The sequence below is a fragment of the Aquarana catesbeiana genome, linkage group LG04 (genome assembly GCF_042186555.1).
Source record: "Aquarana catesbeiana isolate 2022-GZ linkage group LG04, ASM4218655v1, whole genome shotgun sequence".
NCBI classification, from domain to species: Eukaryota; Metazoa; Chordata; class Amphibia; order Anura; family Ranidae; genus Aquarana; species Aquarana catesbeiana.
Genome location: NC_133327.1, coordinates 383,822,893 through 383,837,182, shown reverse-complemented (window position 1 = coordinate 383,837,182; position 14,290 = coordinate 383,822,893). Strand labels below are relative to the sequence as shown.

The 14,290-nt window shown below is 39.6% G+C and overlaps 1 protein-coding gene across 1 annotated transcript in view; it reads left to right on the top strand.

Annotated features, from left to right (window-relative positions):
• The window catches only part of ROS1 (ROS proto-oncogene 1, receptor tyrosine kinase), a 249,252-nt gene that overhangs the window by 19,408 nt on the left and 215,554 nt on the right, over window positions 1–14,290 (top strand). Inside the window, exons 2-5 of the mRNA XM_073627146.1 lie at window positions 4,844–4,913; window positions 7,783–7,931; window positions 10,053–10,188; window positions 13,331–13,538. Coding sequence (XP_073483247.1) covers window positions 4,844–4,913; window positions 7,783–7,931; window positions 10,053–10,188; window positions 13,331–13,538 — 563 coding nt within the window. The remainder of the gene's footprint in view (window positions 1–4,843; window positions 4,914–7,782; window positions 7,932–10,052; window positions 10,189–13,330; window positions 13,539–14,290) is intronic.

Here is a 14,290-nt window from a genome sequence, read left to right as displayed (position 1 = left end):
ACCGGCTTTGATGGCCACTGCTTAGTGGTAAATAGAGCAACAAATGTGATAGATCCTTTGAGGCAAAGCGTCAATGGAGAGAAGTGGCTCTTTAACAGATCTAAACTGAAGAAAGAGTCAATAAGTGGTTGAAACTGTAATACGGGTCAAAGTCTCTCTCACCCAATTCCTCTGTAGGCAGTCCTATCAAGGCAGCAAGCAATGGTGAGAGGCCCCCTAATGCAGTGGTACAGAAGATGGTGGTAAATGCAATGGTGACTTGAGCAGCTACTCTGGATGCAGATGTTCCCGCTTGGTTCAGCCTCTTGGTTCCAGTGTCCAGCACATCAACCCACTCTCTTTCTGGTGCTACACAGCTTGACACAGTGTGGATCAGTACAGCGTGGCTCAGCACAGCACGGCTTGACACAGCACAGCTCCCTCAATCTCCTACCCGGTTGGCACATTTCCCCAACTGACCTGCTCCTTCCGGGGCTTTTACTTTTGTATGGTCCCTCCTGCTCTCAGGTGCTTATGGGCATTGTAGTTGCGGCCCACGAACATCTTTAGTTAGAATCCTTCTACAAAACTACATCTCCCAGACTACAAACTGCAATTTGTAATCCAGTCCAAGTCAGGCAAGACTAATTGGCAACACCAATGGATGGCAGGTTTTAAAATTCTCCGCGGACAAATGTCTGCTGACGGATTTTCCGAGCGTGTGTACACAAGTCCGTCGGACAAAAGTCCAAAGTACAAACACTAGCTTTCGTAATGGAGAATTAACATTCGTGACGTGGCAAATTATGAAATCTCGAAATGCAGCGCACATTCTCTTCTACTTTAATGGGATAATAATGAAGCTGCTTTGCTGGTGATAATGATGGAGTTATTGCCAACGAATTTTCAAAGGCTTTTTTTTTTCTAGTGATATCAAGAATAATATTATTATGCTTTTTTTTTTTTTTTTTGGTGAAGTTATCATAACACCATTATCCTGTAGTTTTTAAGATCAAAGATACAACTGTGTTGGTGTCCCTTGTCAATTTTACATTGTATTTTTTTAAATGTAACTGCCTACTCCCAAACTGCCATTTGAAGTAAAACACATAGCCAAGTATTATTCTCCACATTTTTTTTTTATTGTGCATTAAAAAAAGTAAACAAATAAAATTAGACATGCTATCTGCCAATAGAACTTAACCAAAAAGTGCATTCGATGCATCCAAAAATATACAAATAATAACAAATCAAATCATTATTATTCAACCAAAAAATAAAATAAAAGCTTCATGCACGTATCCTGCTTTTTAATATAGGGGGTCAACAATGCCAAGAGTTGGTGAAAGCAGGGGTCCGTCATCCGGAGATAATTCTGAAAATCATCTGGATTATTCTCCTGGAGCTCCTGCAGCAAAGGCATATGACATACTTTGTCACGATTAATAAAGCAACCAATTTTTGGTCCAAGAAATCCTCCTCCTCTTGTTCCTGGACTGGACTTGGGTCAAAGCAATAACTCCAAGGCCAATAATAAATAACACGTTATCGCCTCCGATTCCGCAACATGTCTGTTTGACAAATGGCCGTTCAGAAACGAACTGAAAAGCACGAAATGAAAAGCGCGAAACGAAAAGCACGAATCAACACTCACCAAACTTCTACTAACATGAAATTAGCAGAAGGAGCCCAAAGAGTAGCACTAAAGAGCTGAAAAAACATGTAGTACGTCATTACGTTTGTTGACCGACAATTCCTTCCTTTTTGTATGCAAGACAAAATCCAGGCACACGCCTTCGGACAAAAGTTCGAGCTTTTGTCTGCGGAAAATCCGATCGTGTGTACGAGGCTTAAGAGTTAAATAATGGCTCATAAAATGTGGTAAAATACCGCATGTGGTAACAATTGTGCAAGTGTTCAATTGATTAAGAATTTTGCATTAAATAATGAATGCGGTATTTGTTTGATTTAGTGGTAAGTACCGCATTATTTAATGTGGTAATTTACGCATTGAGCTGGTAGCTAAGGAGTGGGCCAGGAATGCAGCCACCATAACCTTAACAACTGATGACTCATCAGCTGTCAGCAGGTACCCCGCTGACAGCTGAATATAAAAAAAAAAAAGGCAGACAAAAAATGATGAAAAAACCCCAGTGTGGGGTCCCCCCAATGCATACCTGGCCCTTTGGGTTGGGTATGGAGTTTAAGGGGAACCCCACAGCAAAGTTAAAAATAATAAAAGGCGTGGGGTCCTACCCAAAATCCATACCATACCCTTATCCGAGCATGCAGCCTGGCAGGTCAGGAAAGGAGGGGGATGAGTGAGTGCCGCCCCTCCTGAACCATACCAGGCCACATGCCCCTTGTGGACAAGCAAAGCACCCCCTCACGTTGAGGGCATTTGGCCTGCTATTGTTGAAGAAGGGGGGGGTGGTGCTCAGATAAGGGTCTAGCATGGATTTTTTTTTTTAAATGTTGGTTTTTTTTTCATCATTTTTTATTGGCTGCTTTTTTTTTTACATTTTAGCTGTCAGCAGGGAACCCTCTGAGTTATCCGTTGCTAAGGGTGCAGCGGCTGGCTTCCTGGCCTGCTCCTTAGCAACCAGCTATTTGTCCCCTCGACCCCCACGCTGTTTTTTGAAAATACCACATGTGATACCGCTAGCAAAACCCTGGTGGTAAATATCGCATGCTTTTTTACTCTCTGGTCTGTTTGTGAATTGGACTTAAGACCCCTTTCACACCGAGGGCGTTTTGCAGGCGATATAGTGTTAAAAATAGCGCCTGCAATCCGCCCTCAAACAGCTGCAGCATTGTCTCCAGTGGCTCCCGAGGGCTTTCACACCGGAGCGCTGCGCTGGCAGGACGTCAGGAAAAGTCCTGTCAGCAGCTTCTTTGGAGCGGTAAAGGAGCGGTGTGTTTACCGCTCCTCCACTGCTGCTCCCCATTGAAATCAATGGGGCAGCGCTGGAATATCACCGGCAAATGCCGCTATTGCGGAGCATTGCAGGCAGTTTTAACCCTTTCTCGGCCGCTAGCGGGGGGATAAAAGCGCCGCAAATCCGACGGTAAAACGCAGCTAAAAATAGTGCCGTTTTACTGCCGACGCTATAGGCAGCTCGGTGTGAAAGGGGTCTTAGAGTTTTTAAAGTGATATTTACTGGCAATTTTTTTTTTTCGGTAAATACAGCATAATCCTTATTTTTTATTTATGAATTGGACTTAATTTACAGCAGTAAACGTTAGTAAATTGACCCCAAAGTGGAAAGGAACTCGGCAGGTAGGTTGTTCCAAACATATTGGAGAACTAACCACAGATCGTCTGTGGATGTAAGCTGCCTCAAATCCTTCTGTCTCTTCATGTTATCCCAGACAGAATCGATGTTGTTGAGATCAGGGCTCTGTGGGGGCCAAACCATTACTTCCAGGACTCTGTTCTTCTTTTTGCTGAAGATAGTTCTTAAAGCAGAGGTCCACCCACCGCTGCAAAAATGAAAAGCCAGTATGTGCAGCTGCTGGCTTTTAATAATAGGACACTTACCTGTCCTGGAGTCCAGAAAAGTCTGCACCGCAGCTAATGTTTCCATCAGCTGTCGGGTGCTGTGGCCTCCATTGCAAGTAAGGGAATCTGGCAGTGTAGCCCTATGGCTTCACGCCGGAAAACCTATTGCGCATGCGCGAGGCGCCACTCCTCTCTTCTACTGGCCCGGCGGCCGGGGAAGAAGGAGGGAGCCCTGCGGTGACGTCAATAACTGCAAGTATCCTGTCCCCCCTCCCCCTGAAAGGTGAAAAATGTGGCACTGGAGGGAGGGAGGAGTACAATGAGCGGAGGTTGCACTTTTGAGTGGAACTCCGCTTTAATGACATTGGCTGTATGTTTGGGGTGGTTATCCAGCCACAGAATAAATTTGGAGCCAATCACATGCCTCCCTGTTGGTATGGCATGATGGATAGGTATATGCCTGTATTTCTCAGTATTGAGGACACCATTGATCCTGACCAACTCTCCACCTACAGTGCCAGAAATGCAGCCCCAAACTTGCAAGGAACCTCCACCATGCTTCACTGTTACCTGCAGACGTTCCCTATTATAGCACTCTCCAGCCCCCTGCGAACAGACTGCCTTTTGATACAGCCAAATATTTCAAATTTTGGCTCATCGGTCCAGAGCACCTGCTGCCATTTTTCTGCACCCCAGTTCTTATATTTTCATGCTTAGTTGAGTAACTTAGTTTTTGTTTCCATGTCCAGCTTGGACCAATCTAACTATGCATATACGATAACTTGCCGATGCCACTGGAAGCTGGAAACCACTGGGATAGTCACTGCTACAGGCATCATTCAATGTTTTACATTATCTGAATGAATTCAAAGTGTTCACTGATTAAACAAGATGGAGAGGAATCTGTAATAGGAATGGGTGGAAAATTGGAATGACTGTTGCTGTTTGCATCTTCTGCATGTCCTGTGCACTGTACAGTTTTTGATAATGATGCTGACATGATATAGTCGTAGGAAGAATCAAAGATTTTACAGGCAGCCCAAGAAATATCCTGTGTTCACAGCTCTGTGCTTGTACTATTTCCATGTTGTATGCATTATAGTTATATACCTTACATTTGCAGTAATATTACGTTTATAGTATTGCTCAGTATTATTCCCTTCTAAGCATGTAGAGGCAAAGTTAGCTTTGGTACATATCCAATAAGTAAAAATGTGAACATGCCAGTACAGAATCTTTTACCTTTTGCATGTAGGTGGAATGTATATTATTATTTTTGGAAATTGTATATTTATCCATATAATTTATTAGATTATGCTGGAATAGATAATCAATGGTGGTATTTTCTATACATTTCTACAGATTACACCCTGCGATATCTCTTGCTTTAATGTAAATGCTTCCCTCGGTGACACACAAGTCTACACAGAAGGTGTGTATAAGTCTAATGGATAGGAATCCTTTTTATTATGGGATTAGTGGATTCTTATATGCTCATTTGTCAGCTGTGCTTATTCATTTCCTCTTCCTCATCTTAGCAAATAGACTTTTACAGCAATAATACAGTGCAAATAATTCAATGACTAAAGCCCAGTATTTAGAAAAAAGCCAGATGTCTGCTTTAGGCCATTACTGGTTGTCAGCTTCACTTTAGCTTATTACGGGTAATATCTGAGACACTTTTTCATATCAGTAACCTTTATACTTAAAGGATGATACTGTTATAGTGATTTTTTTTTATTTATCTTCTATTCTAATGAGAGCATATGGAGGACATGGGGTTCATGTCCTCTTCTTTTGAGAATACCAGTTCTCTGGCTGACATGCTGATCCAATATGTTTACTACTTTCTGAATCTTTACTGAAAACAAGCATGCAGAGCAGTAGTCCTGACTTTTTAATCTAAATTCTTTGCCAGGTCTTCGATGCAGAAAGTGTTGAAGCCAGAGTCAGCCAGCAAATTAGCATTCTCAGAAGGAGGTCAGCAAAAGCAAAGTTCATATTTCTATCAGTACAGGTTTCCTTTACTGCCTCCTAAAGTATAACAAAAGCCAAATGTTTTTTCCTTTGGTTTTAGATACAGTAGAGAGGGATTAGAACACCCAGTTTGTATTGCTGTCTGTGCCCCCATTAGGGAGATTCAGCCTCACTATTTGTCATGTTTACCATTATCATCGTAAGTAAAAGAAAGTCCAAAATTTTGCATTGTTCCTAGAACGTAGTGGGGAAATCTACCAATGAGGACATTAGTTATGGTTACCCTGGTGACAACTAGGGATTCTCTTATTTTGGAGGGATTCCCTGCTACTTCCTGCTGAAAGTGAAATTAAATCTTTCCAATGGGACACAGATGGTAAAAATAAACTATAAGGGGGTTGTTAACCCCCAACTCTATCCAAAGTTAGAAAAAAGTCTAGTTCAATGGTTGGCCCAGTGTTCCAGAATACATGTTAGATTTGGTGTGCATTTAGTATCAAAATAGATATCATTGAAATGAAAACTTGCATGTTTTAAAGTACTCACTGTATGTACTAATAAAAACATGTAGACTGCCATTGTGATCCTCCCTGAAAATGCCAGTTTCCTGGCTGTCTCTGCCTTTTATTTTAGATATGTAGCTGTCTAAGGCCTCATACACACTGTATGTTTAGCCTTTGTGCATGAGACTTTGGTGTTTAGGTTTGGGTGGAAGGCACAGGTGCACCATCCAGCCCTGCTTGTAAAATACCATGAGAGGATGACAGCTGTTGCTGCTGGATGGGGCTGGACGGTGCACGAAGTGTATTAACATTTAGGGCAGTATGCGCCTCGGGATGAATGCCTGGAATGCAGAACGTCAGACCGGAGTTAGGATACCTAATTTGCAAGGCCAGGTCATTTCAGTAGAGTAAAAAAAAAAAACTAAACAAAACCATTGCATTAGTATAAAAATCCAGACAATAAGCAATTTTTAAGAGGCCAGCAATCACATTTTAAATGGCCCCTCAGTACAGGCTTTTTTTTATGTCTATCATTTATGTTACTCTAAATTACTAATTATAACTAGCAAAACAGAAATTAGAGATGCAACAGACCATTAATAAAATTAGCTGCATGTTCTTGCTCATTGTGTCACTGTCTGGATTAATATTTTAAAGATACAATTTATACAATAATTCCTCTGGGTACTGAAATCATTTATCTATAGCGTTTAGGTATAAGGCAGTATTGAGAGCACATACCTGTAAAATATTTCCATGCAGTACACTGCAGAAGTATTGGTGATTCAAAGGGCACCACGACTGTTTATTTAACATGGTAGGTTAAAGTGGTTGTATACTCGCAAACGAAAAAAAAAAAAAACGGTAAGGCAAAGGCATAATGAGCTAGTATGCACCGCATACTAGCTCATTATGAAATACTTACCTTGGAACGAAGCCCCTGCATCGCATCCCGGTCAACACCGAGGGAGTTGACATTCTCCTCTCTGTGTTTCGTTCGGGTGGCTTGGTGCTGTGAGTGGCCGGAGCCATGATGAGTTCCGGCACGATATGCCGGACCTTCGCCCGACCTTTGCCGGACCTTCACTACGCATGCGCCACTGACGTCAGCAGCTGCATGCAGGGTGAATATCTCCTAAACTGTGTAGGTTTAGGAGATATTCATTTTACCTACGGGTAAGCCTTATTTTAAGCTTACCTGTAGGTAAAAATGTAAATAAGGGGTATACAACCCCTTTAATCAGCAATGACATAAGGGTTGACTTACTAAAGGCAAAAAGGCTGTTAATTTTGGCAGCAAGGTTGCACTGTGCAAGGGAATTTGCTCCAAAGCTTAGTGAATGTGTGAAATTTGTGAAATTTCACTATCCTATCTCGTGCTAGGAAAAATGTAAAAAAGCTGCATTTTTCGCTTGCACATGATTGGATGATGGAGGTCAGCAGAGCTTCACCTTGTTCAGTAAGCTCTGTGTACAATTCACTTGCAAAGTACAACTTCCTTTGTAAAGTGAACAGCCTTTTTGCCTTTAGTAAATCAACCCATGATTGGTTATGACCAAACACGGTTTCCAGATCCAGATGTTACAGGTTGTAGGATGGAGCATGACTGAATAAGATTTAGGTAAAAAAGTATCCTTTTAAGGGATAATGTCTGCTTCCAGTTTTAATACAATCTTACATAGGGGAAATTTTTTAAATTTTGTAGAAACCAAAGTAAACTTTTTTTATAGAATACACATGCAACTATTTGTTCTACTTTGATCTAAGAAAACTGAACACAATTTTTTGGTCAAAATCATGTAACCTTATTTTGTTTTACAGACTGTGTTTTTGAACCAACACCTCCTGTTTTATCCTCTGCTGGGTCACACAATATAACATTAAGGTGGAATGCAGCAAATATATCAGAAGTATCATACATAATTCAGAGTAAATATGTCAGCATTCCAGGAGAATGGAAATATACCCAGGTAATGTGTCCAACATTCACTGACATGCACGCTGTGGTTAAACTTGTCAGTTCAGTAGAAGGCGATCTAATGATTGACTTCTGTTGGATAAGGATGGCCACGTACTGATTGAAATTTGGCTAGTCCCTGCAGGACCAGCTGAATAATAATCCAGCTATAGTCACCTTTAGATAAGTACCTTTAAAGTAGGAGGATCCATTAATACAGGCCAAGTATTTCATAAGTAATCAGAGATAATTTACGCTTTTAGTGTACATGTATTTCTGTGGTTGTAATAAATGATTTGTATAAGAAAACACAATGCAACTTATTAGAGTTTAGTTTACTGTGGTCTGACCAGTGAAAAATTCTTACTGGTTGCTGTAGATTGTGTCATTATTAGGTCCCTTTCACATGGGTAGTCTGATCAGGTCCACCGGTCGGTAGGACCCAATCAGAAGCTTCATGTTAGTTTAAAGGCAGACAGAAGCAAACAGATGCGCATTTGTTTACATCTCATTACCGTCCAGGTCTGCAAAAATGAAAAAATGATAATGGTCTGCAAGGGTCCAGATACTGTACATCCTACAGCTAAAAACTGAACAGACATGCATGTCACAAAAGTGATATCTGTTCTTTTTTGTTCTTGTTCGGGAGGGAATCTGTTTATGAATCACTTGCTGTTCGGACTGGACACGGCCCATGTGAAAGGAGCCTTACAGTTATCACTGCTCTTGCCACTTAACTTTAACAGGATGTCTTAGGATTATTGTGGTCACCTCCACAAGCATAGCCAATAGTTGTTAAACCCTTCTCTGTCCCAAAAACGACCTCCCATCATGTATGCAGTACTGGTGCAAGGATTTTTGACACCCTAGGCGAAACCTCATTTTGCTGCCCCATTGGCTCCATCCCTGACTCCACCCCCTTTGCCCTGCCCATGTGACAGAAGGCGCCACTATACAGGAAGCATTGGCTCTGCTTCCTCTAGCGCTGCGCTGCACCTCTAATTACACTACCGGTTGGACTGAGTTAGTTACATGCTGCAGCCTGCAGAGCATGCAGACGCGGAGGGAAACCAGCGGCCGGGCGCCCCTAGGCAGCAGTGCGCCCTAGGCGGCTGCCTAGTTTGCCTAGTGGTAGCACCGGCCCAGCATGTATGCTTTCTTCTACATCCCATAAAGATGCTTGCTTACATTTAGAAATTAGTATTGCTCCCACTGTACTTCCAAGCCACTCAGATGTAAGCCTTGCAGGTCTCAGACCCCAGCACTGAGGTTGTATCTACATTTCCCTCTCCTCCTGGCCTATCACAAAAGAGCTGTGTGGGCCAGAGCATGGTACCATCAACACAGCATGCTGACCATCAGCAGAGGATCTTTTTTTTCCTATAATGCCCTTGATGGGATGACAATAAATCTCATTTTGGCATTGTCTTGGTTGCACCTTATATCTTTTAGCTTCTGTAACCTAACATAATTTTTCTTGGGACAAATGGCTTTAATTTAATGAGCACAGCCCCAGAAATTTACTTCAAAATATAACAACCAAAGTCTGGTAATTCACATGATATTACATAAGTATGCTGTTTATATAACACAGTGAAATGGTAAAGCTCAAGTGAATGTTTTACTTAAGGAGCACTTTATTCCCCTTTCAGTGCCACATTTTGATGCACACAGGAAGAAAATAGCACTTTAGGCAGCATTAAGTGTTCTTAAGGCTTGCTAGAGTGGCCTTCGAGTCATATAATCACACACAGCAACACACTACTGTGACTTTGGCAAGTCTTTTAGTCAAATGTAACAAATATTATACACACTGCAGGTAAAACCAACATTTAATTTGTAAACAGAAAATTCAAGTGTTGGAAATTTTATTAGGAGAACTGTTTTATACGTTAACCCCATGCAATGAATAATTCATTGGGTATATTTCGTATGGTCTACCCTACATGTAGAGGATGGATTCACATTTTCGTTTTTTTTTCTGAAACATCAGTAGCTTATTTGTTGGATATTTTCCATTAATGTGATGCTTTCTACTATCTTTTACGATTCAATAAAATGCATTTCTCCATAAAATACATTTGGAAATACTAACGTGTTTTGTTGTGTGGTTTTACTTGTCTTTGGAATACAGCCAGTAACAGAAACATCATTTACTGTGACTAACCTGCAGCCCTACACTGAGTATTGGTTTAGAGTAATATGGATTATTTGTCATATGCAGTATCATTCTACAGCTAGCCCTGCCTACAGGACACTTCCAGATGGAGGTAAGAATGACATTTGTAATAAAATGGGCTCAGTTTGAATTCTTCTTCATTTTATCACTGAATATTTCTTTATCGTATAGATTATATAAAGGAATTTATAATATCTGTGTAGAGAGGAGCGCCCTTTGGCAATGCAGTTCGTTATTCCACTTCTGCCATCTCTTGATCCAGTGTTGAATAATGAAGAAAGACTCGCTCTTATTACATTTCTTATGAGTCATTAATTAAATTAACCAACCAAAGAGTTAGAAATGGGATATGAAATCCTAACTCTAGTAATATGATGAATCTCTATGACAGACTTTTTCAAACAGGGTTCCATGCTAGTGATTCCTTGGGCAATGAGCAATTTCTACCATTTAGATAAGTTACTACTGACATCAATAATCTTTTCAGCTATCTGTAAGACGGGCATACTTATCACTGGCCACCAATGTAAGGGGCATTATTTCCACTGACCACCAATATAATGAACATTTGTATCAATGACCACCAGTACAATAGTGTTCTTTACAGACCACCAATGTAAGTGGGGCCTTCTCCACCAAATCACCAATATAAAAGGTCATTTTACTGACCACCAGTGTAAGGGGCACTGCCAATGTAAATTGTCACTTAATTGACCATCAGTTAAAGGGGGCACTATTTCACTGATCTTCAATGCAAGGGGGCACTTCCCACCAACTAGCAACAAGAGGAAGCACTACAATGTTCATAATCTATGTTTTTTTTTCTGTCTGTTATTCATATTTTTTGGTTGTTATCATTACTGAAAATACATTTGTGTTATAAAGCAGCCCTAAGGCCCCATTCACACCTCATCTCAAAGCTCCAAAACGCTGCAGAAGAAAAAAATCAATTATTTTTTATGGAGATGGTTCATATCTCCACTATAAGTCGCCTGAATTTGAAAAAAGTTCTGGACCTTTTTTGTAGCTCAAATTGGGAAAATTGGTGTGTTTTTGGTGTTTATTTTGTGCCATGAAAATGCATGGAAATGCTTGATTCGAGCGTTTTTGAGTGCGTTTTTCTGCTTAAAAGCATTAATACAAAAAAAATTGTAAATAAATAAAAAATAAAATACATAAATAAATAATAAACAAAATAACCCTAACCCCAAACCTTAACCCTAATTTTAACCCCATAACCCTAATCCTAATCTAAACCCCTAACCTAATCCTAATATTAACCCCTAATCCTAATCCCTAACCCAACAACATACGTAAATAAATAAGGGAATGAATAATAATAAAGTAACTAAATACATAAGTTAACCCCTAACCCTAAACTCCTTAAAAAAAAGTTTAAAAATGTAATAAATAAAAAAATAATAATAAATAAATAATAAATAAATTCAGATGAAAAAGCTGAAAAACATAGCAACAAACGATGAACCAGATTATATTTGTCTCTGTTGGCTAATAGAAAACCGCCAAAGAGCAAAAACCCTTTAAAAACGCTGTATGAAAATGTTCAAAAATGCTCAAAAGAGACATGCAAACACCCAAAAAAATGCCCAAAAAATACCACGACACTAAGGTGTGAATGCAGTCTTATGCCGCGTACACACGATCGGAAATGCCACCAGAAAAACTCTGATGAGCCAGCAAAAGATTGAGAGCATGCTCTCTATTTTTCGGTCGGAAAAAGTTTCTATCCGAAAATGTGTACGTCTGTATGCAATTCGGACGCGCAAAAAATCACGCATGCTCGGAAACAATTCGACGCATGCGCGGAACCATTAAACTTAATTTTCTCGGCTCGTCGTAGTGTTGTACGTCACCGCGTTCTTGATGGTCAAAAGTTCAGAGAACTTTTGTGTGACCGTGTGTATGCAAGGCAAGCTTGAGCGGAATTCTGTCTGAAAAACCATCCAAGTTTTTTCTGACGGAAATTCCGCTCGTGTGTACGCGGTGTCAGATATGCTAAATACTCCACATACCTTATTTTCTTTTATTTATTTGTATATCTAAAAACTACTGCTCACACTAATGTCCTATAAGCTGTAGATATAAAAATTATAAACAGGGGTGGCCTGAGACCTTAAAGTTTTTTTTTAATGGTTCCTCCTTGTTAAAAAGATTGAGAAAGACTGTAAGCCCCTCAGTAAAGACAAAACTCAGATTTAACACAAGAAGAAGACCCCTGAGGATATTTTGTTCATGTAAATTTGAAAAATTGTAAAAGTGAAAATTTGTTTTATTTGAATTTGAGTCATTTACAGTATATTAAATCAATGTCCATGTTTTTTGCAAATAATTTGTGGTGTGTGGAACAGGTAATGGGCCCAATAAACCCCACTGCCAATTCACTGGGAGAAGGCTTAGCACCTTGTATAACAGGAACTCCTGGGACAGTGAAATGCAAGTGAATTTGTTGTGGAGATGATTATTTTAACAGATGGCCAATTTGTTTGGTCCCTCATTAAAATACCTGCCAAATGCTGAAAAGCATGTAGGCTGGTACCAACATCGCAAGCATACCTATATAGCAAGAGGCCTGAAATTTTATGGGGATACCAGCCTATAAGTGTAGTCTGCCGGACTGGCATTTGTAAGCATGCACGTTTAAATGTTATCTTAAAATTAAAGTAAATTAAATATGAAATTGAAAAAATGTCAAATCAAATCTGACAGTCTTTTTTTCCTATCTTTACAAAATTAAAAAATATGCTCCCCACAAGATGCTAAGGCATTCAGGTTAGTACGCTAACAGCAATAGGTTTGTAAGTGTGTGTGGTAAAAAGAAAAGCAAAGGCACTTTACTGGTCTTAGGTCTGTTATCCTCTTGGGTGACCTCAGCTTTGGCAACATTGATGAGGCTATTGTTTTGCTATCACTTTAAATTTTTTTGTTTTGTCATTTTTTTTGTGTTTGTTGCTTGGCAGCTTTGTATGCTGCAATTTTGTATATCTTAAAAATCTCAATAAAAAGAAGTTTACAAAAAAAATGAAAGAAATGCAAAGATAGAAACAGCAGCTTTAAATCTTTACCAGATAGCAAGAATGAATCGAATGAACTACTGACCAAGCAAATTTTAAAAGTTTCACTCTATTTCTATACCCATCTTTTTCATATATAGTGTATGCACACTTTTAAAATAAAATTCACTATAACTATAGAATATGTAACTCTAATTACAGTACCTTCAGTTGCACCACAGATTGAGACTCTTTACAGCTCTAGCAGTGACACAATTGAGGTCAGTTGGCTTCCACCACTATTCCCAAATGGACGAATTACTGGATATAACCTAAACCTTTACACTGCGGGTGAAGCCCAAAGACACTTTTCAGTGGCTGAGAGACAGAACTTCCAGTTTTACGGAACAAAAGAAGCAACAATGTACAGGTAATGTGTATATGAATATATTTTCAGAATTGAACTCCCTTGTTTACACAAAAAATACTGTTCTATATATAACCTTGAACAGCAGTACAAGCAAATTCAAAATTGTCAATCTAATTGGGTTTCAATTAAATGTATCTTGAGAATATGAGTGGGTATTCCAAATAAATATTTATTTTTCTCACTCTCTCTTACTCTTTTTACACATTCAGTGGCTACATCAGGGGTCTTCAAACTACGGCCCTCCAGTTGTTCATGAACTTCAATTCCCATCATGCCTAGTCATGTCTGTGAATGTCAGAGTTTTACAATGCCTCATGGGAAGTGTAGTTCTGCAACAGCTGGAGGGCCGTAGTTTGAAGATTCCTGGTCTACATGTTCCCCATCCCTGACAATTAGGGTGTTTAAGTTGTAACAGTAAGCAGGCTATTTACATTCTAAAATTTACATTTACTGTAAAAAACATGCAAACAAGAGCGCTGTTGGTAAGTGGTCACTAGGTAGTGCTAAAGCACCATTAATGAGTTCAGCTGGATAGACTGATATATGTTTCTATATAAATAGTTCATGATGTAAGGCATGTGTCCACGGGGTCCATTAAAAAAAAAGGTTTATTGAGCACATAAGGACAAATTAAAGTAGTTGTAAACTCTGTTATATCACTTTTACCTACAGGTCAGCCTATAATAAGGCTTACCTGTAGTTACCATGAATATCTCCTAAACTTGCACAGTTTAGGAGATATTCAGTATATG